Raw genomic sequence first — 22,077 nt, forward strand, 5'->3', positions numbered from 1 at the left:
AAAGGAAGACAATTCAGCAGAGCCACTAGGGCTTTGGAGTCAAATTTGAGATACTCAGACAGCAGGAGAGCTGCTGGGGCATTTCCTTGTTCTGTGATTCTTTAGGGCTTATAGTGAACTGTAGTCACCTGCCAGGTGAGAACCCTTTTAAAAGGGAGTGTTTCCTGCTGGCACACTCAGTCCATGGCCTGATGTATGCAGTAGTAGCTAAGCACTGTCTAAAGCTCTGAAGTAACATATGTGGCATTAGGATGTGGTATGTGACCTATGCTGAAGGCCCAAATTAGGCAAAATAGCTTTAACTCAACATCATCAAGATAAGTCCTCTGGACTTTTCCTGGACTGCACTATTGTGTGTTGAAGGTGCTGAATCTTATCTATGGTAAACCTTTAGAAGATGTAAGCGAATATATGCTAATTTGACATATTTAAAGTCTTAGTCTAAAAAAGTCTAAATACAACCTGCATAAGGCAAAACTAAGCCTAATGACTTTTGAAGGGTGACTTAACCATGAGACAGTTCCCAAGTGTGCTTCCCAGTGCATCATCTTGCTGTCTCATCTCCTCTTTCTCTGTTCCTGAGGCTTCATCCGGTCCTAGTCTCTTGTGCAGTTATGTGATGTCCAAGTGCCACTGTTACCTCACTGTGGAATCCCCCGTGTTCCAACTGCTGTTCCCATGATGTGCGAGGCATGGCTGATCTCCTTGGAGCTCTCTGACCCCAGGCAGTACTATGGGGAGTCGTCTGACACCTACTACCACCTGGACCACTGGCAGAGGCTGCGCACAGCTGTCAGGACGCTGGAGTTCTGGGAGAATTTCAATGCTGAGCTGATAGGCAGTGGCTTCTTCTCCAGGGTCTACAAGGTAAAACCGAACTGCAGGTGGCCCTGACCTGTGTGAGAGGAGCTGAGCAGATGCTGAGGCTGGGTAGGTGGTGCCTCACCTGAGAAACCTGTCCCCAAGCTTATTTCCTCATCTTTGTCCTTCCCAACTCACTCTGGCATGTGGGATGGGGTGGGGGAGGAGAGGACACCCCCACTTGCATACCTAGCCCATTGCCTTTCATGCACATCTTCCCTTTCATAGTCAAATAGCAGATGGGGAGACACGATCAGTCAATGTTCCTTGATAGGGCCACCTAGCTGTACACAGGCTTGTCAGGGAGCTAAACTGAATGCTGGATAAGATTAGGGGATATTTATGCTCTGTGCAGATTTTGTTGTCAAAAGTAGCAAAATACATAGAAAAAAAGAATATAAAATTAAGCTCTGTGTGTCACCTGCTCTATCACCTCCACTGGCTGCTGCCCTGTGTTAAGGTGATGCTGGGAAAGAGCAGGGGACCTGGGGCAAGGTCAGGATGGGACAGTCTGCTGGTCCGACCACTTCCACCTCTACTGCTTTCATGGTGAGAGGCCTGTGGCTCCCTGCAGGCCAGTGCAGGATGCAGGTGCTTTTCTCACTGGGGCTGTTGATTCACTCTCTGAACCAAGTTTCACTTGTGTGAGAGCTCTCTCAGCACAGCTAGCAGAACAAACCTTTAGTTAGGAGTAACTTACAGAAGATTATTTACCTATGAGATTGGTATTTTGAGTTCACTGCCTCTGTGTGCCCGTGGTTTGTGACAAGGTCAGCTGGTGTGTTAAGTCACCCCTTCACTTGGTTTGGGTGGGCACAAGGTAACAGCAGCACAACGAATGTAGTGCATAGGGTGTTGAATTCATCTTTTCCACCCCAAGGACAAAACCACAGTGAAATGATTTCCCTTTCCCAGCTGCAGCTTGTTTTATGCTGACTCATACATATCTCTTCAGATGCAGCCCTCTCACAGAGACACTTCTGAAAATTGGAGAAAGGTGTTCACCCCTGGGTCTGCTGCATCCAAACACAAATCGTGACAGGATAATCGTCGGTGTTAGGTAGGAAGACCTTTCATTCGAAAGTCCAGTTTCTTGATATCAGTCAGCTTTCAGATTTGTGAAATCTCTGGGCACTTACATGTGGCTGTATTCCTCCCTGGAAAGAGCCTTCATGCAGCCCTTGTCCTGCAGTAATCTCATGGGTAGTGTGGACTGCTGAGTCTTCCCACATCCCTGGCGATGCATGAGGCTACTGCTTGAGGCAGTCTCAATCTTACCAGGAGGCTGGACTGGGTGGGCCCTGAGAGGACCAGTTTGGCCCTGCTTTTGCTTTCAGATGGTTGTGCATCAACAAGCCATCAGAGATGCTTCCAGCCTCTCAGTGTGTGTCTGGCTCCATGATGTGGTAGAAACTAAATCCTCTTCCCAGACCCCGTAGCCTGTCTCAGGCTGCTCCTGATGACTCTCACAGAGTCGGTTGTCATTTGCAGCAAGGGAAATGTCTGGAGAAAGCTCCAGGGACATTGTCATTTCTGGGCTTCAGGGTTGGCCCATTCTGGATCTACTAACAAGAAGAAAAGAGGTTTCAAACACAAAATGCAAACAGTATCCATGAGCTTTCCAAGACAGAGAAAAAGCTCTGAAATGATCAGTGGCCAGAATCAGTCACAGAGTGACTGGGGCTATTCTGCTTTTCTTCTGGGGACCCTTGGCAAGAGGAAAGGAAGCAAGAAGGACTAGATGGTGTCCTGCCAGTTGAGGAAACATCTCTTCAGGATATCTCAAGTCTGTTTCCTGCCTCTCCCCTCACTGGTCAGGTGTGAGAGGTCATGGAGGAATCAGAACCCTTCTGTTGAGGAGAGGTGGGAGCTCTGTATGCACAGGTATCTGGGGAACTGGATCCTGAATTTAGTTCTTCCTGGCTGGAGTTAGTGCAAGCCGACTCAGTGACTGCTGCAGGTGTGGTGCCTCATCCCTGGAATTGTTCAAGGCCAGGTTGCATGGAGACCTGAACAATCTGATCTGGTGGGTGACATCCCTACCCATGGCAGGGCAGGTGAAACTAGATGCTCTTTAAGGTCCCTTCCAACCCAGACCATTTTGTGATTCTATAACCTTCTCCCCCACATGCCTACATCATCACAGGGAGCATTCCTGTTCATCGGAGTGGTTGGGACTCATGCTGGAGGGGCTGCCTTACTATGCCAGCTTAGGGGACTGTTGTGCTTTAACCCCAGCCAGCAACTAAGCCCCACTCAGCAGCTCGCTCACTCCCCCACAAGTGGGATCAGGGAGAGAATCAGAAGAGAAGAAGCTGGAAAACATGGGTAGAGATAAAGACAGTTTAATAGGGAAAGCAAAAGCTGCATACACAAACAAAGCAGAGCAAAACAAGGAATTATGCTTCCACGAGCAGACAGGTGTTCAGCCACCTCCAGGAGAACAGGGCCCCATCACGTGTAATGGTTACTCGGGAAGACAAACACCATCAGTCCATATGAACCCCCCGTTCTCCTTCTTCTCCCCCACTTTATATGCCGAGCATGATGTCATATGGTATGGAATATCCCTTTGATCAGCTGTCCCAGCTATGTCTCCTCCCAGATTCCTTGCCATGAGAAGAAGAAAAGGCCTTGGCTTTGTGTAAGCCCTGCTTAGCAATAATATCAACATCTTTATATTATCATCATTGTCTTCAGCACAAATCCAAAACACAGCCCCATACTTGCCACTGTGAAGAATATGAATTCTACCTCAGCCAAACTAGCATAAGGACTCAGGATAATTTCACTCTGCAGCAAGATCCTCACCTAGCACTGCTGATGGCTTGTCATACCTGAATATTTCCTCTATGGAGTCATATTGTGGTATGGGTTTGGGTAAACTGCTCTTGGTGTTCTCTTAATCCCTCAGACACCAGTGTCCTTCACAAACAAAATTTAAATGTTGACAGTTTCTGTGTAGTAAAAAGAGAAGCTAGAGGATAGCAAAGAGAGGGGATTTAGCACTTTTAGCTAGGTTAAAGCCCAGGCTGTAAGCACCTGCTTGTACCTCTCTGCAGAGGAGTCTGTGGATCTCTAGAGCTGTCGTGGCAGCACCGTGGGCCTCTCTGAGAAGCTACTCCTGGACGACAGTATCAGAAGCTGATGAATGAGATACAGCTGGATGATGTGGGACCTTGCTCCTGCTGAGGGTATGCCAATCAGATTGGTAGCGGGAGAAAACTAAAATGGAGCTCTTGTGGGGGAGAGAAGTGGCGAAATGGAAAACACTGGTACCTGCTGTAGTGTCTTGGTACCACACAGACTTTTGCATAGAGTTATTGGTCCGTAGGGGCAAATGAGATCAAGAAACCTGCCCTGGCAGAGTGGCTGAAACTGGCCTTTGGGCCAACTGCAGCTGTGTTGTGGTGGGAAGTGCTGAGCAACTCTGCTGTGGTTCCAGCAACTGGGGTCCCACATGAGGCTTTGGAGCACTTGAGGAGGGAAGGAGGGAAGGGGTGATGCTGACAGCCCTGTGCTGGACCCTCAGTCCTTTCCATGCTGTTCTACATCATGGCTCCATCACAGCCTGCAGGAAGAGGGGGCAGGTCAGGAATTCAGTCCCTTTCAGATGAGTCTTGGGTCCAACAGAAAGAAGCTGCAAGAATATTGGAGGCTTCATATACATGAATTAGACTGAAAATTACCAGTAATTACATTTAGGGTAATAATATCAGAGAACTTTACTCAGATGCATTGACCTCACCCATCACTTGGTCTTTAAATCAAAGTAAAGCACTTTTCAGAAAAAGACACTTGAGCTCAACATCAGTGCAGCTGCTGGAGGTAGTCAGGGTGAGAGTGGTGCTTATGGGAGCTCAAAAAAGTACTGATCTTTTCTGGCCTCAAAAAGTCTGTTCTACGTAGAAGGCGCAACCTATAATATCCTTTCTGGTCTATTTTTGTCCTCCAACTTTATGTTTTCTGTCTTCTCTTGGCTGGTGAGTGGCACCTCTTGGTGCTAGTCAGGTACCCTCTCACCATATTAGACTGGCCTGAATTTCATTTCTGTTCGCTTGTAGGAGTAGTGGTATTCTTTGCCCGTCTTCCAGTTGATACCATCAGCGTAGCTCCCATGCACACCCATCCAGTACATCCCATTCAGGTTTGAGTAATGACAGTCATTGTACCACCACGCTCCTTTGTATTCTGTGGCACAGTTAAAGGAGCTCATGTCATTGTCCTGATCTGTTGTTGAAAATGGCATGTCCCTGTGGTAAGATAAAGAGTCTCCTGCAGAGAGCACACATTCACAGTTACTGCAGTAAGGATCACAAACAGGACCTTGATGTGCCTGTGCAACCTTGCTGGGCACCAGTGGCCCTTGCTGGGTGCAAGGCAAATTTTTTAAATCCCACTGTAATCTTGCCCCAGTTGCCCAGGTTTCTTCCTTGGTTCTGGACAAAAGAAGTATCCTGAGCTCTGCCAAAACACACGGACAATTTGTCTATGCCTGTGAATCAAATGGATCAGATTCTCCTCGCATGTACAGAGGTGTCGCTTCTCTTGCACTGTTCAGGTTCTCTGCAGACACACTGGTGTCTCAAATACTAGACAGAACTGCAGTGTAAAAAGCCACATACATGCACTGGTCTCTCGGGTGTTGATTTCACTCATTCTTTTGTGAGGGATATTGAATTTTGAAGAGAATTTGGTTGCTTTTTAAAGAAAAGCAAAACATCAGGTATTAAGAGGATGCAGTGCTGTTGCTGCAACAGCTGAACGGCACCCCAGCCCTGGAAATGCCAAACTTTGTCGTCAAATATTTCCTGCCAGAGTAATCAAAAGCAGAACTTGGCCTGGCTGCTACAGAGCTGTTGGGAAGGTCAATTGGATTGGGTGCTGCTCAGAACCAGGCTCCACACTTTCTGTTAAACCATGTGGCTGGGCTTGTAGGTAATGCTCTGGGTCACATTTCTGTGATGGGTGTCTCTTTCCTTCCCTGCACCTAGAGGTCATGCACTAGAGGTACCATGGCCAGTTTTAAAAAACTGTTTTAAAATGTAGCTGATAGAAGGAGTTTGCATGATACAGCTCTGCATTATAGATGCCGAGCACTTCTGAAATGCTCTAGTAAAACAGACTTTCCCAGAGAGCTGCTTCAAACTTACCGGCATTTCCACCAAGGAAGTCCCCTAGAACTAGTCTGTATTTCTCAGACTCTCCCAAAACTCTGAACGAAGCGTACTTGGCAAAATAGTAGTTGTTCTCAAAGTCTCTCAGGTCAACGCGGAGTTCACAGGGTCCTAGAAGAGAAGGTTGACAGCAGTGGTGCAGAGCTTATGGTGGATACATCCCTGGATGTCAGGGTGGGGGTTTTAATGAGCCATGAGCTACCTTGAGAGGAGCTTCCACTACTTGAGAAATTATGTTTTATTTAATATTCCCACAGAACCTCCTCTACATATGATGGTTTTCTTGGGAAGCACCTTTTCAGATATGATGGTGGGTGGTCATGAACACTGAAAGCTACATGCCCAGGACTCCTGCATACAGACTTCAAAGCCTTGTGTGGACAACATGATGCCAATATAACCAGTTTCAGTAGGAAAGTGTTTTGGCCTGTCTCCAGGATAGATCATGCAGCTAGCTCATTCTCTTTCTTGAATACTTGTTTGTTTGTTTAAGAATACAATTTCCTGTATGTAATGGTCTGCAAGAACCTACATCCCCTTTGGGATTAACAGTGGGGGGCATCAAATGGATGCAAGAAGCTCAGAGGTCTTTAATGATCCAGTGTGGTACAGGCGTTGGACTCTCATGGTCCCAGCCCGGGACAGAGGCAGACCTTACCCAGCGAGGTGAGGAAGTGGATGTTGTCATTCCCCATCCAGAACTCTGTCAGCTGATTGCCAAAGCCTCGTTTGTACGAATCCCAGTCTCGTAAGAATTTCACTGACCCGTCCCAGCGCCTTTGGAAAACCTACAGGAAAGGAGACCCTCAGCCACACCAGCCCATCCCTCACCCAAAGCATCCACAGCACTTGAGGTACACAGCCCCCTGCATCAGGACACTCCTGTGGGTCTCTGGGGAGCAAATCTCATAGGAGTCCCTCAATAAAGGATGTCCTCCATCTGCCCTTGGAAATGAGGAGGAAATGATTTGCTGATTTAAGCAGGGAGTGGCCCTTGGTCTGCTCCCAGAGACAACTCCTGGGAGATTCTCCTGCATCCACACAGGGACACACTGGCTTGCTGATGTGAACCTCAGCTGTCTGCTCAGTCTGTGTTTTCCTCCCATTTGTTTCTATTTTGAAGCCACCCTTTGCAGCCTTAACAAAAATCACTATATCAACATAAAAACTTCCCTCTCTCGTCCTACTCACAATCCATCCCCCACCATCTGTGTCCATGTCGCAGAAGACAACTGTGGCATTGCAGCCTTGGGGGTAGATGGTGTACCAGCCACTCAAGATCTTCCCTTTGCCCAACAGTTCTTTGCAATTCCTGGGTTCTGTGCAAATCAGAGAAAGAGATCAAGTGGAAGGAGTTATAATGTGCTCACTGCATCCAGGGAGCACACCAGCCTCGAGGCTTGGAGCCCTTCAGCACTCAGCTAGCTCTTAACACTGCAGGACCCTGGCATGCGGCTGCTGGGAACTAAACCCTGCCATGATTTCTGAGTCCATATATTGCAAGGGAGATGGGCACCTTCCAAGAGATTGTCTAAGGTGTTCAGAGTTCTCTCATTCACAATGACTCTCTTAGGGGTCTGGGTGATGGAGCTGCTGTGAGAAGGAATTTGTCCAGACTCCAAAATGTTTGGAGGACACAGAGAATGTGTGTGGAGTTGTCAGGAAAGGAGTAGTGATATAGAGAAAGAGCTCCCTGGGATGCAGCGGTGAACAGCGTTCAGATCACCCTCTATGGATTGAATCATAGAATCACAGACTGTTTTGGATTGGAAGGAACCTAAAGGTCATTTTGTTCCACCCCCATGCCATGGGCAGGGATACCTTCCACTAAACCAGGTTGTTCCAAACTCAATCCAGCCTGGCCTTGAACACTTCCAGGGAGGGGGCAGCCACTGCTTCTTTGGGCAACCTGTGCTAGTGCCTCATCACCCTACTCAAATAGTTTTGAGTAAAGAATTTCCTCCTAATATCTAATCTCAATCTCTCCTCTTTTAATTTTAAATCATTTCCCCCTGTCCTGTCAATGTCCATGTAAAAAGTCACTCTCCAGCATTTTTATAAGCACCTTTTAAGTACTGAAGGGCCACACTGAGGTTTCCCCAAGACAGAAAACACTTCTGAATATATATATATAAAATATATATGTATACATATATGTACATATTATGCATAATTTTTTTCCTTCCCCAAACCATACCTGCTAACAGAATCTCAGGTTCACAAGTGACTGGAATGGTCCCTATCAGAGAACCCAACCTACAGCTGCATCTGTATCTGTCATAGGGAAAGTTTTGGGAGATGATCTCGGATGGTGGTGCTGGTGGTGCAGGCGACCCAGTGTGCTGTCTGATGCATGGATGCACAGCTGTACCAGGCTGTCTTGTGGGCATGTGTGTCCATCCTAATGGAGGTCTGGTCCTGGACATGGCCTTTTCCTTATTAGTCAAATGTTTTACATGCCCAGTAAACATAAAAGGGCATAGGAGTGCCTGTAGGAAATGTGTTTCAGGGATGCTGGGTGATGCATCCTGGGATTGGTAGTTTCCAAAGTATACTCTGGCACACATGGGCAGTGTGAGGCCCATGGTGATTGGCTAGGCAAATCACGTGTCATCCAAAGGTATAAAAGGTGCTGTTTTCTTCTAATAAACGGGTTTGGTTGTTGGAAATCCATGCAGCTGGGTCACGTGCTTGTTTATTACATTAACAAGCCATACATGGCACCCTAAATGTGAGGGCTTCTCCCTGTAACAGGGAAACATAGACTGCCTTGCAGCAAGGAAAATTGTGAGTGTGTTTACCACTAGCTCATTTTAGGGCTCAGGGACACATAGTGAGAAAAAAAACAGACGTCTTTAAAAGCGTCAAGACTTCAGTGCAGAACGTGGCTGAAGGACGCAAAACTGAACCGAGCTCGAAAAAATTGAAAGTACACGTGCCAGGAGAAGAGTGGCGGAGAACAAAAAGCCGAGAGGATGCGGAGAAGAAAAGCCGAGAAAGCAGCAGTGAGCGCGAGCCGAGAGAAGCGGCGAGAAACGAAACCGCCAAAAGCCGAGGCAGTGAAAAGCCGAGAAGCAGCGAGACCGAAAGCCGAACCGAACTGGTGAAAAAAGCAAGCGTCGAGAAAATGCACGTGAGACGAAAGCAGTAAGAGAAAAGGTAAAAAAAGCATGAGGAATTCGGTTTCCCAGGACATAGAAAGGGATACAGAAGCCTTGTGTCTCTTGCTAAGACAATGTCCTATTGGATCACACGCGCAGAAATAACAGGTCTCTTGCAATGGATAAAATTCATTGCACCAGGACTGCTGCTTGTAGAAGCTTTAAATATAACCACCTGGCAAAGGATCGGCAGATCCATGAGGGACAGAGTGATATAGAGGGGCAGGTGATATAGAAGCCTCTAAGTGCCTTCCTACCTGGACACAAGTTACGGACACTTTGCAGATCGCTCAAAGAAGACAGAGGCCCCCCAGAGACACTAACACACATTTTCCATCACCCCCCAGCCAGGCTGCTAGCCACAGCCATTCCCCACAACTCAGGAACAGACACGACGGTGGGGGGGCACCACGTGTGACCCGAGAGGATCTAACAATGGACTCGGGTTGGGATTTGCGTGGGCAGGAACGGGGGGAACGCGATGTAAGTTATGGTGAAGGTCCCGGTTTTGGTGCATGTGTGAGCTGCGGAGATAGGATGGGAATTTTAGTTTGTGAATCCAGTATACAGGGGTGAAGTGTAGGTTCCTGCCATGGCGTGGGGGAGGGGCACCCAGGAAGCTTACCCCCCCCATGTCGCTGATGACTCACGTCCGCGTGCTCCAAGAAACGTGACATGGGCGCAGCCATCCTGCGTGCGAAATGGACCGGAACTTGAGCCGGCCCCGCAGCCATCTTGTCCCGACCATGTGCACAACAGGGGAGGTGCTTCCCCGCCATCTTCTGCCATGCCACCACAGGGAGCCAAGTATATCGGAGTCACGGATAGTGAGGCATCAGAAGATGGAGAGGAGGAACCGGAGGTGGTTCCTCCGGGCGAGGGCGAGAGGGCAGGCGCGGGGGTGTCGGTTAACCAGTGGGAAAGATGCCACAAGGAGGCAATGCGGATGGGAGACTGGCAGGTTATTAAAGCATGCCCAGTTATATACCGGCCATGCCAAAACCCTCAGTTCCAAAGCTTGCCCTATGAGGTGACAAAGGAATTGAGACAGTTAGTTAAAGAGACTGGTGTTTCCTTGTCTCACACATTTTCATATCTGGAGACACTGAGTACCACTTACGTATTTACCCCACGTGATTGGAAGACACTGTTGAAAATGGTTTTAACTACCACTCAGTACAGTGTCTGGTTAACTGACTATCGGGAGAATTGCTCAGCATATGCAAATGACCCAGGAGGTTCACGAGCAGACATGTCTTGTAGTCATTTGGCAGGAGAGGGGGAGAACGTGGCAGCAAATTCACAAGTAGGCTACCCCCAGCAGGGGTGATCGCAAAACTGGCTTTGAGGGCGATGAGAAAGCTCCCTAGCATGGACAGAGACAACCACCTGTCCTTCAGAAAGGTCCTGCAGGGATCAACTGAATCTTTTTCTCAGTTCCCTGCTCAGCTGCAGGCAGCTTTAAACAGGCAAATAAAACATGAAGAAGCTAGAGAGATGCTTTTTAGGCAACTGGCATATGAGAACTCGAACCCGGACTGCAAGTGAGCTCTGCAGACTATCTCTAAAAGAGAAAGCTGCACCATCGCCGAGATGGTTCAAGCATACCAGGGTGTTGGATCTGTTGAACATCATACTGCCTCTCTAGCAACAGCCTTAAGTGCCCTGCTAAGATTGCAGGGAGAGGAGCAAGAGGGAGAGACAGCTGCTACAGATGTGGCGCTGCTGATTATTTTCAAAAGGACTGCCCCAAGAAACCTCCCTCAACAGTATGCCAAAAATGTCAGCATGGGAAATGGGGGACAAAAAACCCTTCCCAGCAGGGAAACTGGAGACGGGGCGTGAGACCGCATGCCCCGTTTCAACAAATAAATATGGCTCAAGAAAACAGGCTACTGATCTGCTCACCACCACCTCAGGTAGTGCTGGGTTGGACCTGGCCTCCAGAGAGCCAGTAACTATAACATCTACTGCCGTAGTGTTAATCCCTGCAGGAGTTTGGGGCCCTTTAAGACCAGGAGTCCATGCCCTTCTAATAGGATGGTCATCAACCACCAGGATGGGCTTGTTTTTCTTACCCGGAGTGATTGGCTCAGACTCTCACAGCGAGATACAAATAATGGCATGGACTCCAGTGCCTCCCTTTTACATACCTGAGGGACAAAGGCTTGCCCAGTTACGGCATGTTCCCCTTTTACAGCGTGTCACCGGCTGAGGAGGGGGAAGGGTGCTCAGGGGCTTTCAGGAGCACAGGCAAGCCTCAAATATTCTGGGCAAGGACCATTTCTGCAGCACAGCCAATGATGACGTGTCAGATAGACGGACACAGATTCAAAGGCCTGGTGGACACAGGAGCAGACATTACAATCATTAAGGACACTGATTGGCCAGCTGAATGGCCTACTGTTTATCTTGCTTCGACTATCCAGGGGTTGGAGGCACGCAAAGGCCTAGGCAGAGTGCTCAATTACACACAGTGCTGGGGCCAGAGGGACAAGTTGCCAAAGTAGCTCCTTTTGTTGCTCCTATTCCATGCACATTATGGGGACGAGATGTACTGGGACAGTTTGGCGCTGTCATGCATCTCATGGAGATGCTCAGATTTTTCAATGAGGGCCATTGACCAGCCGTTCCAAGGACAGATTAAGCTGACATGGAAAACTAATGACTCTATTGGTCAATCACTTAAGAAAACTAGTTCAAGAGCAACTCGTTGCAGGACATATAGTGCCAACCTCCAATCCGTAGAACACTCCGGTGTTCTGCATACCCAAGAAAGGTGGCAAGTGGAGGATGCTGCATGGCCTAAGAGCAGTCAACTCAGTGATAGAACCTATGGGGGCATTGCAACCAGGGCTTCCTTCACCTGCTATGCTTCCAGCAGGATGGTCGGTAGTGGTAATCGATTTAAAAGACTGTTTCTTCACTGTTTTTCTACACCATAACGATGTGCCACAATTTGCTTTCTCCATCCCTGCTCTAAACCACACACAGCCAATGCAGAGATACCACTGGGTTGTTTTGCATTAGGGGATGAGAAACAGCCCGACAATATATCAGACTGTTGTGGCAAAGGCTATCTACCCTATCAGAAGGCTTTACCCCTCAGCAATCATTTACCACTACGTGGACGATATCTTGGTCACCATGGCCAAAGAAACTGAGTTACAGACTGTTATTACTGCTCTGACTAATGCTGTCCAAGAAGCAGGGTTGCAGGTCACTCCAGAGAAGATCCAACGATCTCAGCCCTGGACCTACTTTGGATGGAGGATCACACAGCAGGAGATCTAGCCCCAGCCAATTCAGATTAAGGTAAAGGACACTTTAACCTGAAACGAATTGCAGAAACTTTCAGGAGCCATCAACTGGCTAAGGCCTATTTTAGGCTTGACCACAGAGGAGCTGCACCCCCTGTTTTAACTGCTGAAAGGCAATCCAGACTTGACATCTAGTCAATCTCTGACTATGGAGGCAAAGCAGGCGTTAAAGACGTTCTAAGGCAATTGAGAGCAGACAAGGCAGAAGGAGAAATCCTGAACTTCAAATCTGCCTTGCCCTTGTTCCTAACAGGTTCCAGCCATTTGCAGTTTTGTTTCAGTGGGACCAAACTGAACCGGATCCACTGAGGATCCTGGAGTGGCTGTTTCTGCCCTATTCACCGCCTAAAACTGTGTGGACAACTAACAAAATGTTTGTCAGGCTTGTCATTAAAGGCAGAGGATGGCTACAGGAGCTGGACGGACAGGATCCATCGATCATCTACATCCTGGTGATGAAGGACAGCCTCGACTGGCTGCTGGCTGAAGACACTGGATTCCAGGCTGCCTTGGCAGGCTATGATGGTGACATTTTCATTCACTACCCTAAACACAGGTTTTGGGCAGAAATAGGCAACTTACCCTTAAAAGCCACAACCAGATGCCAACACCAGCCAGTAAAAGGCCTTATGGTCTTGACTGACGCATCAGGACAGTCCAAAAAAGCTGCAGTAACATGGGTACACCCTGCTACAGGACAGTGGGAACAGGAGGTACAGACCATAAACCATGGTTCTGTACAGGTCCTAGAACTTGCAGCTATTTGCATTGTCTTTGAACTCTTTTCAGATCAACCTATTAATATTGTTAATGACTTATGCAGCAGGTTTGGTTTCACATCTCAAGGCTTCCTTCCTTTGGGATCTTGCAAACCCACATTTACTTGTTGAAATACATGCTGTATGGGTTCTTGTCAATCACAGAAGGTTTGATTTTTACATAATGCATGTTAGATCACACACGGAAATGCCGGAGCCCGTAGAAGAAGGGAACCAAAGGGCAGATGCAGCAGCTATGTTCATAACAGTGCCTAGAACGCTTGAGGAGGCTAAATTGTCTCATTCCTTTTTCCACCAGAATGCACGTTCTCTGAAGAGACAATTTCAAATTACCATCAATCAGGCTTGAGACATAGTTATGTCATGTCCAGACTGCCAGCAAATAACTCCAATGCCATCCCAGGAAGGAGTTAACCCCAGGGGACTAATAGCTAATGAGGTATGGCAGAGAGATGTTACACGCATACCAGAGTTTGGTCGGCTGAAATACGTTCATGTTACAGTTGACACGCACTCCAAATACATAACTGCCACCGCACACACTAGGGAAAAGGTAAGGGACATAATAAGGCACTGACTTAGCTGCTTTGCAACGCTAGGGACCCCAGAAAGGCATACACTTCAGCAAAAGTCAAAACTTTCCTGACAGACTGGGAGATCTCTCACCCCACAGGCATACTGCATTCACCCACGGGACAGGCCATGGTAGAGAGAGCACACCGTACTCTAAAGGACATGCTAAAAAGACAAAAGAAAAGGGGAGTCTATCTGTAGCCCACAGGAGTGTCTGTGGAAAGCAGCATATGTCATAAATTTTTAAAATTGTGACAGCGCTGAGAAAAGCAGGTATGAGAGACAACACAGACCTCAGGCATTCTCCTCTCCCAAACCACTGGTCATGATAAAAGATTTAATCTCAGGGCAATGGATGGGACTGGTGGACCTCGTGACGTGGGGAAGGGGATATGTGTGTATATCTATAGGTAAAGAACTAAAATGGATTCCTTCCAGGTGTGTCAGACCCTACATTAGGTACACCCTCACAGCAGCAGCAAGAACCAGAGTAATACAGAGCGAAGAAACTGCAGATAGAGATGCACAGCTGATGTTTACCATTTGATAGTTGATGTTTACCATTTGATGTTTACTACCGGTAACTGTGAAAATGACTAATGTGGCAAAATACAGTTTTGCTAAAAGCCATGGATGTGCATGTGAGGAATGGGTGCAGTGATCACCGGTGTGGGTGTGTGTGAGTGAATGAAAGAGAGTTGTGTGAATGTATAAGCACTTTAAACACTAAGCCTTAAAAAGGTAATGTTACCTCAGCCACGCAGTCACACTAGAAGAATTCAATTCATGACGTTTACGCTGTTGTTGAAATAGAGTTGAGTTTTCCCTTTTCTACATAAACCTTGAGATAAATAAAGGTTACATAAGTACTACCCGGTAATGCCAAAACCCTCAGATCAATAAAGTTATTGTTTATCCCAGTTGTATTATACCTCTTAGGAAAATAACAGTTCATATTCATATTAAACAGGTTCAAAAGGTTAAAGAGAAAAATTCTGATAAATAAGTTTGTTGAAGAACCAAAGTAAGCAGCGAGCTGGGTCACTGTGATACTGTGGTAATTGTTAAAGGTTTTACATTTTACATTTTTTTATAAATGTACTTTTCTATTATTTGCACTGTTCTATGATTCACCTTAAATATTAAAGTCAGGGGAGATGTAGGAAACATGTTTCAGGGATGCTAGGTGATGCATCCTGGGATTGGTAGTTTCCAAAGTATACTCTGACACACATGGGCAGTGTGAGTCCCATGGTGGTTGGCTAGGTGAATCACGTGTCGTCCAAAGGTACAAAAGGTGCTGTTTTCTTCTAATAAACGGATTTGGTTGCTGGAAATCCATGCAGCCAGGTCGCATGCTTATTTTTTACATTACTAAGCCATAAGTGCCTGGGGCAGCAAGGGGCTGTTCAGTGGCATCCCATCCCTCAGGTGTTACAGCAGCTCTGATCTGCCTGAGCCCCTGCATGTGTCTGTGGCCACGCAACACCCAATTTTAGCCAGAGCAGGTTGTAGCTCTGCTTTTAGCTCATGGAGTCAGATGGGCCAAATGAAGCTTCTTTGTTTTCTTTTTCCCTTTTTTTTCCCAATGATTAGGTTAATCTGATCACTACCACACATGTGAACTCCCATCTACGGAAACTTCCCACTCCAGCAAGTGGAGGGGTATAACTGCCTTTTAAGTAGCTGCATGTCCATACAGCTCTTTCTAATGATTTCATCTTGGAAACCAGGACACTGAAGCTCCAAGAAACTCAGATAGACCTCCTCCAGGTCTATCTCTCCCACACAGAGGACAGGAGACCCAAGTAGTGCTCAGAGGACATACTTTCCTGGCCAGGCTGGAGTACAAAATAGACCCACAGAAGCAAATGGGTTAACTGTGATATTTTCTTACTCTGTCCTTTAATGTCACTCTGAATCTTTTCTTATTCCTGTCCTGTCCTGATTTCTGGTGTAAGTAGTCCACCAACGTCCACTCTGCAAAGCTGATAGTGGCATGAAGACCTAGGAAGAAACTCACCCCATATTTCTGGAAATCCAGGCTCTCCTTTTGTTCCTGTTGGACAAACAACACCACCAATTTTTCTTCAACTTCCACACTCAGCACTCCCCTCCCCCAGCAGTTGGCATCATTTGCTTAGACAAATCTAGCTGCACTGGAGAGCTGTGATATTAGGGAAAGTGCTTGGCTCATCTGTGCTAAGCATGGAGAAAGGCATGGAGAAACCAGGCAGGAGGATTAAATAAATATAAGCTCTGACCTGGCTGCTCCCAGGCCCACCAGAGGAGACCCACCTGCCCATCTGCACAGACTCAGGAGAGCACAGGGGGGCATGTGGGAACTCAAGTCATAGACCACTGAAACTACCCCAATACATCCAGCACCCTCAGACACTGGAAGCAGCTCTGCAGGTTGCCCAAGAGTACATGGGGTGGCTGCTGGGTGGTACGCAAGCTGATGGTGCCAGGTAGCAGCACCAGGTGCTGGAGCTGAGGGCAACACTTGTTGCTGAACAGCTGCTTTGGGAGGAGTGTTGCCCACAGCACCTGGGCCAGGGCTGAGCCTATGATGGGGCACAACTGTCACCGAAGAGCCCTAGTGTGGTACTTCCATTTCTCTATAATTGCTCCCTTCTGGTGTGTTGTTCCAGAACAGTACAAGGTGAAAGTTTAACAAAGTAGCTCACATGCTAAATTCGGCACAGCATGATTTACCTTTCAGTCCTGGGAAGCCAGGCTCTCCAGCTGTTCCTGCAAAACAGAAGAGGGAAATGCTCATCACATATGAGCAATGTAAATGAATTACTGTGGCTCCCCAGGTGGCTGCTCCAACCCCTTCATATGTACCAAATGTACAAGAGAGCCTGTCAAGAGGTGCAAAGATATGGTACTCAACTGAGTGTCCTAGGTATTGCTGCCATGCCAGCCTGGTTGTTCTCTTGATCAGCAGTATCTCTCAGATACAATAGGAAGATCAGGATAGAGGGAAAAGAGAACTGCTGTGCCACCTCCTGAAGTGTATGGTTCCACTTCAGTGACTTTTTGTGCGGGGTTTCTGTTTATAGTCAGCCACTTCTGAGATTTTGTGCAATAGCTGCTTTTTCAGTGGGTTTGTCCATCTCCTACTAGAGTTTCAGTTCAAGTCTTTGGTGCATTTGGCCAAGCTGTTTTCCCTGCTAGTCAGTGCACTGGTGCTACCTTGTACTTGTTTCTTTAGAAGAAGTACTTTTTCAATATTTGCAGCACACAGGCCCTGCTGAAGATCCTAAGCCTAACCTGGGTGGTGAAAGCCAGTTTCTCAACAGACGTGTTCCTCTTTTCAGGGGCTCATCCTATTACAAGAAAACCTCACCCTGTAATGGATGTTTCCTGGTGGTTTGATCACATCCTTCTGATCAAGTGGGCATCGCGCACTGACTCCAAGCCTGGAGGATGCTGGAAGCACTGAGCACCATGCCTCTGCTTCAGGCCTCTGAGATGAAGCTCTGCAGTGAGTTTCAAAGTTCTCAGAGCTGTGGGGTATTTGAGCAGGTTTGTTTTGTGGTGGAGGAAGGTTAATGTAGGAGTGGGGAATGGGGAGAGGCCTGATTTTAGGAGTCTGTTAAGGATCAGTGTGAACTTTGAGAAGAGTAGTATCTTCCTCTGTGCTGTGGTCCCACTCAAGGACACTGTTTTTAGTGCTCACTCCATGCAACAGCCATACCCCAAAATCAGGCTTTGTGTATGCTACTTCGGGGCTGTTTCTTGGACTATGGCCAACCAAGTCTCACAATGCATGTCCTGAGCTTGGGGAGATTTATGGATTAGAACTGAATATGTTACCTTTTGCACCAGGTGGTCCTGCTTTCCCGGGGAATCCCTGATCTCCCATTTCTCCTGCAAAGAAAGACTCATTTTTTTATGTGCACGTTGCAAACTGACCAGAAGGGAGAGGTCACAAAATCTGGGAGAGCTGGGCCTTTGCTTCCACAGAAGAAAGGGCGATGGGTTTTGTTAATTACATTCAGACTTGCAACATAGTTTACTCTTTTACCTTACTCCTTTTCTTCTGCTGAAACCTCACTACACTGGTACTTCAGTTTAAGTCTTAATCTGCAGTTCACATAAAAATTTCTATGAGTTTTTTATATGGTGGAGCCTGTCCATGGATTTGGCTGTGGTGGATATGCTCCCTCTGCTGATGTGATTCACCTTCTCCATGAGTTGGCTATGAAAATCCTGAGGGAACTCCATCTCCCTTGCTTCCTGGGGTAGAGGATACCAGTACTGTTCTCAAACTATTCCCCAGAAAACATGCAGGAGCATCACAGCCTCCCTCCCATCCAAAGTGTTCATTACAGACCCAGACAATAAATGGATTATTTTGCTGCAAAGAAACAAATGAATTATGACACTTCGCACCCCAGGATCACTTTATGACTTTCAGACTTGTGACAGGGCTCAGGGAAGAAAAAGGTGACTCCATGTGTACCAGCACATGTCTACTTGGTGATGTTTTCCACTCCTATTTGACTCTCCAGTTGCTAACAGCAGCCAGTGCGAAGGCTACCACTGCTGCAGCCTCATCTGACTTCCCCTACTTAAAGCAAAAATGCTGTCCCATATCACAGTTCTCATCATTGGCTTTAGGGGTGTCATAGGTTTACTTGTTCTAAAAATCCAAGCAGAAATTTTCCTTTCACCTGTCCCACTGTAAAAGAAGGTGTTGAACGAGGGAGGTGGAAGGGTTAATTGACTATACAAAAGAACTAGCTGGCAGACCTGCATTCGAGTCTGACAGCTTTCTCTAAGGCTGGGGTGTGTGTGTGGGGAGGGGGGGGTGGAGTTTGGGGGGAAGGAGTTTCTTCTCCTCTCCTCTCTTTGGAAAGAGGCACTTCACTCTTCTGCCTTAACGGCAAGGGCATGTGTGTGTGTGTGTGTGTGTGAAAAACTCCGAGGCCGTCTTGCTCTCGACCTGGTCATCTGGTTGCTCTCCGGCCTCGGCTTGCCTGCACCCTGCCCTGTCTCCAGCCTGAATCTGCTCAGAATTCATTGGAGAGTTTGTGCTCATCGATGAAAAAGGGGGAGTCCTGACCACAGCCAGCTACAGACAGCGTGAGTTTAGTGGGAGGGAAACTGCCCTTCTTTCCCCTTTTCCCCTTCCCATCCTTGGTGAGGGAGAAAAATCTCCATTTTTTGGCTTCTCCCGTGATCCGGGGCCCCCACACAGCGACCACCAGAGCCAAACAGCGCCCCACGTTGGCCAACACTGAGCACTGCAGGCTCTGCTCCTCCAGGATCCAACGGCGCTTCTGCCAACCGTGATTAGAATCGCGCTGAGGACAGAGGAGTATCAAACTGGTTCCTTTTTTGAAGGGGACTTTTGGGTACAGGATTATTGTTTAGTTGTTTTTGTGTTCTTTTGCTGCTTTTGCCAATACACATATATCCTTTAATAAAGGGTTGTTACTTTTCTTTTTATTCCATACTTCCTCGATTGGAGCCTCTTAATTTTGGATTTACAATTGCTGAGAGAGAGGAGTTTAGTCTACCTCATAACTCGCCCTTCTTAGCAAAATACTTTCAGTCTCATTAAACCAAGACAGGGATCTCACCTTTTTTTCCTGGGAGACCTGGTTCTCCTTTTGGGCCAGACACACCTGGGATACCTGGGCATCCTTGGAGAATGGCGAGTCGGTCAGCATCACCCAGTCCCACTATTCTCACCTCTGAGGAAATGAAGACAGTATTTGTGGAGATTATTAGGGTTCTGAAATATTTTGGAGAGGAAGCCAAACACTCTGGAATTGAGGAACAACTCAATCAAAAGCAATGACTGTGGAAAATTGGAGGTGTTGCATGAATTAATAGCTGTTGTATGAATGGCATTGAGGATCTCACATATTAGAGGAGCCAGACTGTGAATCTCTCTTGCCTCAGGAGAGTTTAGTAGAAGAGGTTGATATCTATGAAATGTATATGACATTGCCTGACAAATATACTGCAGCTTAATAAAACAAAACCTGAGAGGTGCATCAATGAGGTATTAACAACGGAGTGTGACACTGATGGATCTGTGGACAGTAAGCGTTCTTCTAAATTTCCTGATGGCAGGTCAGTTTGAAATTGCCACTATGGCCTTCATGAGGAATACAGACAGAACACTGCATTGAGCAGCATCCCCAGGCTTCCAGCGTGCCTAGCACCCAGCAGGCATCCACCGATCCTCTGTATTGTTCTGCATCCTTTGGTAACTGTGCCAAGGCACTACTGAAAAAAACCTTAACCAGGATGGAAAATCTCAACAGGGACAGCCTGTTCCTAGAGATCCCGCTGGTGACTGGGGAAGGATGTTACATCTTTAATTGGAGGTTGCTTTGTTAAGTGGCTGTTGAGATTTCAGCCTCTCCCTCCCCCTCCTCCCACTTGCGGTTGAATTTAAAAAAGCATAGAAGGAAAAAATCACATGCCTCTTCCCCCCCTCAAGGTCCTTCTCTTATGGGGAGAAGTGGGGTGGTGGTAATATTTGTGCTCCACTCACCTGAGCAGGTGTCCTCAGCATCACAAATAGTCGTTGTCAGACTGAGCAGTACCAGGAGGGCTGGAGCTGCCCTCCCCATGGCCAACACTGCTCTCTGCTCTCTGCACGGCTTCTCTCAGCCACCTCCCAGGGACTGTTGTCAGCACTGACCCATCTAAGCCTTTTATATCTAACAAAGAGCTCCAGTGTAAGCTCCACCTCTGCACTTGCCCACTGGGGCCTGGCTAGGTCTCAAGCTGTTTCCCTAATAAGCCACTTTCCACAAATCTGTTTGGAAAATTCTTGCCCAGCTGCCCCCACTGCCTCGCCTCTGCCCTGCTAAAATTCTGGATGGCTTTCCCTTTTCATACTGTGTTTCTAGAGAAAATGAAACAGCAAAAACTGGTTTATCTAAGTGTAGACATCCTTCCTCATCCTGCCTGCTACCCTTTGTGAAGAGCAGAACTTACTGTGTAGATGGGGAAAATGAGTCACTGGGAGTAAAAAGCCCAAGGTCAACTCAGGCCAGTGGCAGAAAGAAGTACAGAGCCTGGCTCACACTGCAGCACTGCCTGCCCACCAGTGCAGCATCACTTCCCAACCCTTCAAATGGAGGCTTCTGTTTATACATGAACCATGAGTGTCATGGAGTTCACACTCTGTGCATCCAGGCAAGGGTAGGTAGGCAGAGTGTATTTGATTTTCCCCCCCACCTTTCCATTCTATTATCAAGCACAATTTCTTGTTTGCTTTCTTGTTGCTGTGCTCTGCTCATTTGTGGCAGCGTTACTAGATGTCCAATATGCTACATATGCAGTTCCTGGGATGAAATTAGATCATCATCTTTCTTCCTTCAGAAGAAAGCCTTCCAGAAGGAAAGAGAAAATGGATTAGCAGGTGCTAGGGAGGGAGAGATCTGTGCAGAGCAACTCTAGGGTGACTGGGAACTCGTACACCTCTCTTTTCTCATCTGTACAGCCTGTGCTGCCCATCTGGGATGGACCAAGGGGCAGGTGGAGGAGAAGTAGAACCAGCCCCTAGCACTGCCCAGTGCCTCTGCTCTGTCTATGGAAAAAGCTACAATACCTTGTTCCAACTATCTAGAGGCAAAAACATTTGGCTTCAGCTGTTCCCTTTGATAAATCATTCCATTAAAGCAAAGGCCTTACAGATTACCCTATTGTTACAGTCTCTCAAGGGCTTGAGGTTAAATCTGTCCTGATTAAAAAATAAAATAAAATAAAATAAACCCTTAAGAATGGGTTTGCCTAACTTTACCCAGTTTTTCCATCAGGAGGATCCAGTTCTGGGTTGGGCTGAGATGTACGTTATGGGGACAGCTGTGATGTGTCTGCTCACCACTGATGCATTCAGTGGTAACAGCTGGGTGCATCCAGCCTGTGGAACACCATTTTCTCCCCACTTTCATCTCAGAGAGCAGCACTGTCCTTGTCGATGAAACTACTTTTACTTGGAAGCAGAGAGGAAACTGCCAATGAAAAAGCTTAGTCCAAAGTAGGTCAGGCTCCCGAGGGTAGATTTTGAAATTAGCCCAGTGATCAATATGTCCTTAATTGCTTTTTCTCATCCCAGCACCCAGTGAAGATTGCAGAGGGCTGATCATTTATACCATCAGAAATTCTTTTTTATATTTTCATTCTTTCTTGAGCCCTGGGAAATGCCCCTTATGAACCTTGAAATTCG

The 22,077-nt window shown here is 47.2% G+C and overlaps 1 protein-coding gene across 2 annotated transcripts; it reads right to left on the reverse strand.

Annotated features, from left to right (window-relative positions):
* Window positions 1-4,601: 4,601 nt before the first annotated feature.
* Window positions 4,602-20,505, reverse strand: LOC127480074 (ficolin-1-like). 2 transcript variants are annotated; one of them, XM_051807795.1, is made up of 9 exons: window positions 20,395-20,505; window positions 19,469-19,582; window positions 17,697-17,750; window positions 16,590-16,625; window positions 15,895-15,930; window positions 7,230-7,357; window positions 6,697-6,826; window positions 6,015-6,149; window positions 4,602-5,136 (listed from the first exon to the last, which is right to left on the reverse strand). In XM_051807795.1, the coding sequence occupies exons 1-9, from the start codon at window positions 20,471-20,473 to the stop codon at window positions 4,889-4,891; spliced, it is 960 nt and encodes a 319-aa protein (XP_051663755.1). In that variant the 5' UTR covers window positions 20,474-20,505; the 3' UTR covers window positions 4,602-4,888. The 2 variants fall into 2 exon arrangements, with proteins under 2 accessions (XP_051663755.1, XP_051663756.1); XM_051807796.1 differs by lacking the exon at window positions 17,697-17,750.
* Window positions 20,506-22,077: the final 1,572 nt, after the last annotated feature.

The sequence above is a fragment of the Manacus candei genome, unplaced genomic scaffold, assembly GCF_025592945.1.
Source record: "Manacus candei isolate 608988 ecotype Guabito, Panama unplaced genomic scaffold, ASM2559294v1 h1tg000071l, whole genome shotgun sequence".
In the NCBI taxonomy this organism is placed as follows: Eukaryota; Metazoa; Chordata; class Aves; order Passeriformes; family Pipridae; genus Manacus; species Manacus candei.

Bases quoted from the DNA above. Each gene is read 5' to 3' on its own strand.
- LOC127480074 (XM_051807795.1), bottom strand. From the start codon at position 20,473: ATGGGGAGGGCAGCTCCAGCCCTCCTGGTACTGCTCAGTCTGACAACG. The intron at 17,751-19,468 runs GTGAGATCCCTG...CTTTCTTTGCAG, and splicing joins AGGTCTCCCAGGAAAAAAAG to GAGAAATGGGAGATCAGGGA. The intron at 6,150-6,696 runs GTAAGGTCTGCC...CTTCTCTTCTAG, and splicing joins CCACTTCCTCACCTCGCTGG to GACCCTGTGAACTCCGCGTT.